Here is a 9,376-nt window from a genome sequence, read left to right as displayed (position 1 = left end):
CCCTCCCCAATTGTCTACCTTAACAAACCCCATACCCCTCACTATTGAATTTTCCCTGTTTTTGCATTTTCTTAATAAAGTTTATTTTGCACCCTACCAGTGCAGTAGTTGTCCCCCAAGATCCCCTACCTGCTGGCAGGGTGAAGTAAGATTTGTAAGGGCTGTCCTGCCTTGTCTTTTATTCTGAGGTGATGCAGAATTGTCTAACCATTTTGGTGAAGCATAAGTTGACAGACACCATAGTAAAAGAAATTATCTCCAAGCACGAGAGCAACTAAAAGAAGATACAACAGTTGCCTGATTGTGATCTCACGCCTGTTTTATATTTATGTAACTCCAATGACTTATAGAGTTATTTCCAACAGTTGTATAAAAAAGGTAAAAATCAGAGCTACACCCAAAACATTACCCGAAAGATCTTATTCCCAAATTTGCACACTTTCAGTTCCTCAGGAGAGACGTATGAGACACACTCCTTGCAGCAGTGTTCCTTGCTTTTATTGCATTCTCCAGGAGGTGAGCACTTCTTCTTACATACCATTGTAGAATTCTAAGCAAAAGGACAGAAGAAAAGCAAAGGGGACACTAATTTATTAGGATAATGTTCACCCCAAATCATAACATCTGTGTGTGTTGAGGTAATCATTTCCACCCAATGTAGCTAATAATTACTTTGATCAGATCTGCTTAGAATAAAATATTATAAATCTTTCAGAGTGTATTCATTTAATAATGCAATCAGGGCTTAATTTTCAACTTGCGCTTTTGCAGTCATGTAAAATCTGACCATGTTGATTTGGTAGCCCTTTACATTCCCTTTGCCTGGATGTAAATAACCACACAAGATACTTCACAGTACAGAGTCAGGCCCTGTAGTACTCAGATCTTACAAACATCTCTCTAGGCAATAAAAAACACAGAACACTGCATAGGAATGTTGTTACTGACTTACCCTACAGGTACACATAGTGCAGTTGTCATAAACGAAAGAGGATCCATTGTCATAAACATCACTGTGAAAGAGGCAGCTTCCAAATGGGAGGTCAAACACTTTCCTCTGGCCTGAATACAAACAACAAGAGACACAGAATATGGTTGAAAGGATGCCATGTTGACAACAAAAATAACACAGTTTACTGTTCGCAGACCAAATTCACATGCAATGTGTCATTTGCTATATATTTCCATTTGGGTGTCTAGAAAGTTTTTTTAAACTGTTCCCTATTCATTAGGCAGATATTAATCTGGGTAAGATGAAGAGGTTACTTACCTATAACTGGAAGTTCTTTGAGATGTGTGGTCCCTGTCTGCATTCCACTGAGGGTTTATGCATGCATTCGGAGCCAGAGATTTTGAAAATAGTACTGTCCATTGGTCCATGCATGTGCCCTTTGTTCACCTCACCCCTCCCTTTACCTCCTCAGTTTCATCCAAGGTGATAAAGGGAGGTATGGACTGACCGCATCTCCAGTTCCTTCTCCACCACAGATCCAAAGGAACCACAGCAGAGGGGAATAAGGGTGGGAAGTGGAACACAGATAGGGATTGCACATCTCAAAGAACCCCCAGTTACAGGTAAATAACCCCCTCTTCTTCTTTGAGTGGTAGTCTGTGTTGTATTCCACTATGGGTAATTAACAAGCAGTACCTAAATCAGAAGAGGATGCAAGACACTCAGACCCTTAGCTGGTACATAGTGTGACATTGCATTACATAATGTTTATGGAAATATGCTTATTGGTGTGAATATGATGTAACTGGAATATGCTTTATGCAAAAGGTCTCTTGAAAGGTATGATTACAAAGCTCATGATTTATCGAGTGTGTTTATCCCATTTGTTTGTTTGTATGTATTATTTCTATGTCTGGAGTTAGGAGAATAAGATATAAACTTGTATTACTGATGTAAAGATATTAAGTGGAAGCCATTAAGGGTGCTTCAGAATCAATGACCTGTAAATGGCTCTATTTACTTGCAAACCTTCCTGGGTACCTGCAGGTTATCCCTGGAAGAATGGAGGCTGGGGTCTCACAGGACATGTGATCATGTCACCTGATACTGGAATCCATCTTAAATCTGGTACTTTTCCATTTAGAAGGAAGGGTGTGAACCCAGAAAGACAAAAGATTCCCGCCTTTTGCCAAAGCTATAGCTATTTGTTTTTCACAGAACAAAAGTGGCTGCCAGTCATGAGAACACCCCTGCTTTCCACCTAAGATGTCTGCTGGAACTAACAAGGACTGTACCAGAGGAAAGGATTGGGTCCAGACTTGGAAGGAGTCTAGTCTGTGAAAGAAGCTTTCACAGACTAGATTGTGAGAAGACTAGAAAGAAGCTGTGAGATTTTACCTGTAAACTGTTTCTTAATGTACTAGGCTTAGACTTACGTGGTTTTGCTTTATTTTGCATGGTGACTTACTTTGCTCTGTCTCATTACTTGGAACCACTTAAATCCTACTTTTTATACTTAATAAAATCACTTTTGTTTATTAGTAAACCCTCCCTGATGTAATGGACAGGTTCTGAGGATGAATATTGGGGCCAGGATCCCCAGTAGAGTCAGCATGATAGATCCAGAGGGTGTTGCGGAGAGCCCTATGGCATAGGAAGCCAGTGGCTCTGTGGTGGCCGGAGTGGGGGATACTGCCACAATGTAGAAGGCCTCCATTGGTACTTGTAGTAGTGGAAAGGATGGATGTTGCCTGTCCCTCATCTGATTCCTTCGAAGACAACTCGGAGACCAGTGCCATTGGCAGTACCAGCGGAAGCAAGTACACACCAGGAGCGAGGGGTGAGGAGTGCCTCAGATGTGGCATGTTCTGTCCCAGAGATAAACTCTTCTTGGAAGTAGAGAGCCCCAGAAGGTGTGAAGACTTGGTTCTCCCAAGGCAAACACTTCCTGGCACTCTGGTGCTTTTCCAGACCTCCCAGGAGTCAAGGATACTTTTTCAGTCCCCAGAATCTAGGGAGAAGACGGCTTTCTAGCTCTGATGGATGCTGATGTTGACTGGTCCACACCTGGCACCAGTGGATCCATCAATTTATGTGGTCCTTTACGTGTTGGTGCACTTTAGGGCACACTCTGTCCCCATTACTGGAAGGAGTCTCTCTCTTCTTAAGCTTAGAGGAAAACCAACTGGCATGCTTATGTGCATGCTTCCTTATCTCCCGAGTAGGCCCTAGCATAGAGTCCATAGTGGTGGCACTGCCAGTTTTGGCCTCAGATTCAGTAGCTGGAGGCACACTCTTGGCGGCCTCAGACCGATATACCGTGGGGAGGAAGGGGGTTGTCTGACCAGGGTCCAAATCAGGTCTCATGGCAACTTCCATAAGGTGCTTCCTGAGGTGGAGAGCCCAACCTTCTCAGGTACGGCTGGGGAAAGTCTGGCAGATACTGCACATGGACGAAATGTGGGCTTCTCCTAAGCAGTAGAGGCAGCATTGATGTTCGTGGCTGACTGAGAAGGAACATTGGCAGGAGGCACAGATTTTAAAGCCTGGGATTTTTAGCAGGGTTCAGTACCTGCACGTGGGTATAAGGGTGGGAAAGCAGGGGATATTCACACAGAACTAAACTATCCCAGAAGAATCCCAATTCTACTCCTAAAACTATCAAACTATTAAAAACTACTATAAAAACAATAAAACAGTAAACCACTCTAAAACTTACTATGTACAATTGTGTATTTTTAAAGTGCATCACATACAAGAAAACACTAATAGTGACCCGGAACTGGAGACGAGGTTGGTCTGTCCCGACCTTTATCACGTTGGATGAAACCATGAAGAGAGCCCAGGCAGATTCATGAAGCAACTGACACTACAATTTTCAAAATCTCTGGCTCTGGATGCATGGTGCATATGCGTAAACCCTCAGTATAATACAATAGGGACCATCACTCAAAGAACTACTTTTCCCAGAAGGCAGGGGATTTAAATATTATTTAGGACATGTTTTTATTAGAAAACCTTCCCCCGCCCCACCACCACACAAGTGCACCCATGTAAGTAAATCAGTTTAAAATCAATCAGTCCAAACCCCAACATAGATGCACTTAAACTAGTCTAAACTACATTTATGTTTCTTTATTCAGAATGTTACGGAATTAAACTAAATTGGTTAAAGCATAATTCAAACTGGTTTAACATTAGGAGTTTGCAATATAGTTACACTGGCGCAAAAGTGCTATATGCTGGACAGCCATTAAATGATTACAATCTGTAAAGATGTTTGATAGACTCCTTTAGTGTAGCTTTATGTCATGCTCACACGTCTACAGAAATTATATGAATTTACATAATGTTAAAGTTATCTATATTAATCAGAATGGAACCATCAAAAAATAAATAAAGGAAAGGAGATCAGTGTGCAGAATATACAGTCCATGAAGCAAATAACATGACTTTGGAAGGACTGCAGGACAGGAAATATTGCAGAAATGTTTTGTTCTCACGATAGTAAGGGATCTGACAGCATAGGTCAGAATAAAGTTTAGAGAAGCATCAATTCCCTCGCAAAGCACTGCAACTACTCAGTCTTCCAACACCTTGCAATTCTGCAAGCAATGCAAAACCCCAGGCTTGCTATTCCACCTGTCTCTCTTCTGTTCTTCATATTCTGTTTTATTGAATTCTTTTGAACGGATGGATAATATATTGGTTCTCTAATATGAACAAAAATCCACTTAAGACTCAAATAAAATCACTAACCTCATCTTCCTTTTTGAGCAAGCAAACTTGAAGTAACAACATGCTTTCTCCTACTTTTTCTTTGGTGAGAGCCATGCTCTGACCTTGCAACCTTCTGAGAGTTTATCTATCTGTCAGATTGATAACTGTCTGTCATTTCCAAGGAATAAAATGATTACTGCAAATAAGTCCAGCATGGTACTAACTTATTATTATGCCAGTAATTTAGTTCTCAGACTGGCGAGAAACCCATATTTTGGCATTTGGGATGCTAATAGCTCACCACTATATTCCAAATTGCAATTAATTTATTTTTAGTTAATATCTGGTAAAGGAGTAAAACCACTTAAATGACGAGGCTTACAGTTTGTCCAAAGACGAGATTAAATAGAAAGATAAACAGATAACAGAATATCTGTTTAATTAACATGAGAGTTCCACAAATGCTAAAATCAGTCCCCGTTAAAAGAAGGCTCTTATCAAAGGATGCAGTGTTTTAGCCCTGTTAGTCCCAAGGTATTAGAGAAAGAAGGTTGGTGAGGAAATATCTTTTAATGGACTAACTTCTGTTGGTGAGATAGAGAAGCTTTCGAGCTTACACAGAGCTGTTCTTCAGGTCTGGGAAATGTACTCTGGGTGACATAGCTGAATACAAGGTGGAACAGATTGTTTAGCATAAGTAGTTAACACATATTTCAAGGGACCATTAAAAGTGAAGTGGCCCATCAACATAAAAACCTAAGAATGGCCATATTGGGTCAGACCAATGGTGCATCTAGCCCAGTTTCCAGTCGTCTGACAGTGACCAATGCCAGATGATTCAGGAGGAATTAACAGAATAGGGCAATTGATCAAGTTATCCATCCCTGGTCATCCAGTTCCAGCTTCTGGCAGTGGAAGGTTTAGAGATGCCCAGAGCATTGCATTGCATCCCTGACCATCTTAGCTAATAGCCATTGATGGACCTATCCTCCATGAACTTCTCTAGTTCTTTTTTCAATCCAGTTATAGTTTCAGCCTCACAACATCCCCTGGCAACAAGTTCCACAGGTTGACTGTGCACTGTGTAAAGTAGTACTCTTTTTGGTTTGTTTTAAACATTCTGCCTAATAATTTCATTGGGTGATCCCTTGTTCTTGTGTTACGTGTAGGAGTAATTAACACTTCCTTACTCACTTTCTCATACCTTTCATGATTTCATAGACCTCTATCATATCCCCCCTATCGGTCACATCTTTTCCAAGCTGAACAGTCCTAGTCTTTTTAATCTCTCCTCACAGTGAAGCTGTTCCATACCCTTAATAATTTTTGTCACCCTTCTCTGTACTTTTTCCAATTCTAATATATCTTTTTGGAGACGGAGTGACCAGAACTGCACATAGTATTCAAGGTGTGGGTATACCATGGATTTATATAGTGGCATAATGATAATTTCTATCTTATTATCCCTTTCCTACTGATTCCTAACATTCTGTTAGCTGTTTTGACTGCTGCTGCACATTGAGCGAAAGCTTTCAGCTGTGTTCCCTCTATGCTGTGCCCCTGTGTGGCTACAAAAGAGGCCACCAAGGCCCACACACCTTATTAGTACAGGCACACACACAGCGGTATAGCCACAGGTGGGCCTGGAAGATACATAGGGTGAGGTGGGGAATAGGGTTGGGTGGGGGCTGTTGGGTGAGGCGTGGGACAGTGATGGAGGAGCTTGGGGTATGCAGGACTATGGCAGGGAGAGACGCCTCTCCACCAGCCCCAGGGCTGTGGTAGGAAGAGATGCTTTTCCCCCAGTTCTGGGGCTGCAGTGGGGAGAGATGCCTCTCCCCCGGCCCTGAGGCTGGGGTGAGGAGAGAGGACTACTGAAAATTTTGCAGTGTTAATTTTCTTTTTATTTGATTTCATATTAAACAAACATCTTAAGTAGTGCACCTTGTTAATTATCCCTTGTTTTATTATTATTATTTCTTCTTCCATACCTATTGTAACTTTTTAAAAATGTATATTATATCCAAGTTTTTTGTTTCTACTGGCGGCACACATCTGCACATTAAATATGGAGACATACCTATCTCATAGAACTAGAAGAGACCCTGAAAGGTCATTGAATCCAGTCCCCTGCCTTCATTAGCAGGACCAAATACTGATTTTGCCCCAGATCCATAAGTGCCCCCCTCAAGGATTGAACTCACAACCTTCAGTTTAGGAGGCTAATGCGCAAACCACTGAACTATACATCCCCTCCCTTGATATTGGTGCTGCACATAAAAAAATTCATTCTGCATATGGATGGAAAAAATTAGAGGGAACATTGGTTTCAGAGAACTATCCATGATGACTCCAAGATCTCTTTCTTGAGTAGCAAACATACATCATTTTGTATGTAGAGTTGGAATAATGTTTTCCAATGTGCATTACTTTGCATTTATCAACACTGAATTTCATCTGCCATTTTGTTGCCCAGTTACCTAGTTTTGGGAGATCCCTTTGTAAATCTTCGCAGTCTATTTTGAACTTAACTATCTTGAGTAATTCTGTATCATCTAAAAACTTTGTCACCTCACTGTTTACCCCTTTTTCTAGAACATTTATTAATATGTTGAACAGCACTGGTCCCAGTATAGATCCTTGGGAAACCCTACTACTTCCTCTCTCCATTCTGAAAATGGACCATTTATTTCTACTCTTTGTTTCCTGTCTTTTAACCAGTTATTGATCCATGAGAAGGCCTTCCCTCTTCTTATCCCAGTACTGCTTAGTTTGCTTTAGGGCCTTTGGTGAGGGACCTTGTCAAAGGCTTTCTGAAAGTCCAAGTACACTATATCTCCTGAATCACCCTTGTCCATGTTTGTTGACCCGCTCAAAGAATTCTACTAGATCAGTGGTTCCCAAATTTGTTCCGCTGCTTGTGCAGGGAAAGCTCCTGGTGGGCTGGGCCCGTTTGTTTACCTGCCATGTCCGCAGGTCCAGCCAATGGCAGCTCCCAATGGCTGCTGTTCGCTGCTCCAGGCCAATGGGGGCTGCTGGAAGCAGCGGCCAGTACATCAAAGGTGTCACAGGGTAGGGGCCCGGGCAAGAAGATGCATCAATGGAGGTGATGCTGCGCGAAAGATGGTCTCGCCAGAGGTTTGCTTCCCGACCACAAGGTGCTATTCAGGAAGACTGGCGAGGACAGAGATGGCGTTCACCTTTGAGACACACACACACACACGGTGCACCAATGGCTAACCTAGTGAGGAGGCGCTTAAACTAAGGGGGTGACGGGACAGGTGACAAAGCCACAGGTAAGGGGACACGACGAGACCTGGGAGATGGGTCGAAAAAGAGGGGAGCGTTGCCTATAATGGAGAAAAGAAGGGAAGGTTAGGGCAAACTGGAGTAAGATCAAACCAGTGTTAGATGCCTAATTACAAATGCGGAAGTAATGGGTATAGAGGAGATGAGTGCTAATAAATAAATACCAACATACACTGTTGACACTGAAACTTGTGGGATAATACATATGATTGATAGTTGGTGTGGAATGTATAGTTTGCTCAGGAGGATGACAGGGGAAAAAGGGGGGGGGGTGCCTTATATATTAAAAAGTACCATTGATGAGTGGATATGGAAGAGAGACAGAAGTGTTGAGAGTCTCTGGTTGGATACAAGGGGTAAAAAACAAGGTGATGTCATGCTAGGAGTCTAACTACAGCACCTAACCATGGAGGAGGTAGATGAGGCTTTTTTTAATAAAACAAACAAAATCATCCAAACCCAGATTGTGGTGGTGATGGGGGACTTTCAACTATCCGAATGTTGGGAAACTAACACCGCAGGCACAGATATCATTAAGTTTCCTGGACTGCACGCAGACAACTTTTATTTCAGAAGTTCAAAAGCTACTAGGAGGAAGCTGTTCTAGACTTGAATTTTAACAAATAGGAGAGACTCATTTGAGAATTTGAAAAGTAGAAGGCTGGATAAGTGATCATGAAATCATAGAGTTTTGCAATTCTAAAGGAGGGTAGAAGGAATAAGCAAAATAGAGAAAGGATTTGCAGAAAGGCGGATTTGTGTAAGCTCAAGAGCTGAATGTAAGGTCCCATGGGAATCAGACTGAGGGAAAACAACTAGAGAGTTGAGTTCTTCAAAGGGACACTTTAAGGCCCAAGCAAGCTATCGAATGGGTAGGAAGAATAGAAAATGTGGCAAAACCACTTGGCTAACCACGAGATCTGGCATACCTACAAAATAAAAGAAGTCCATATATAAAAAAGGAACTAGGTCAGTATTACAAAGGATGAATATGGCAATAACAAGGATGGCAGGGCAAGATTTAAAAGGCAAAGGCACAAAGAGCTCAAACTGACTATGGGTAAAGGGGGGAAACAGACCGACTTTCAATACATTAGAAGAAGAAAAGACCAAGGACAGGGGTAGGGCCAACTGATCAGGAAAGAGGGAGAAAATAGTAACAGAAATTGGAAATGCAGAGGATCTAAGACTGTCTTTGTTCAGTCTTCACTGAAGATCTGAATGATGTTCTAACATAGTTGAATGCTTATGGGAAGGGGTAGGTTTAGAAGTATTAATAAAACGAAAAGAGCAAGTTAAAATCACGACGTTGGTTATCTTTAATTAGAAAGTGAGATGCTGCAAGTCACCAGGGCCTGATAATGACCTACGAAACCAAGGAGTTATAGAGGAGGT

At 41.8% G+C, this 9,376-nt stretch overlaps 1 protein-coding gene across 1 annotated transcript in view; it reads right to left on the bottom strand.

Moving 5' to 3' along the window:
- Nucleotides 1–9,376, bottom strand: part of BMPER (BMP binding endothelial regulator) — a 217,616-nt gene that overhangs the window by 87,279 nt on the left and 120,961 nt on the right. The window contains exons 8-9 of the mRNA XM_032778745.2: nucleotides 953–1,062; nucleotides 410–550 (exon numbers count right to left, since the gene is read on the bottom strand). Coding sequence (XP_032634636.1) covers nucleotides 410–550; nucleotides 953–1,062 — 251 coding nt within the window. The remainder of the gene's footprint in view (nucleotides 1–409; nucleotides 551–952; nucleotides 1,063–9,376) is intronic.

The sequence above is a fragment of the Chelonoidis abingdonii genome, chromosome 2 (assembly GCF_003597395.2).
Source record: "Chelonoidis abingdonii isolate Lonesome George chromosome 2, CheloAbing_2.0, whole genome shotgun sequence".
Classification (NCBI taxonomy): Eukaryota; Metazoa; Chordata; order Testudines; family Testudinidae; genus Chelonoidis; species Chelonoidis abingdonii.
The sequence above is the reverse complement of the archived record's forward strand: the minus strand, read 5'-3'. Positions and strand labels throughout refer to the sequence as shown.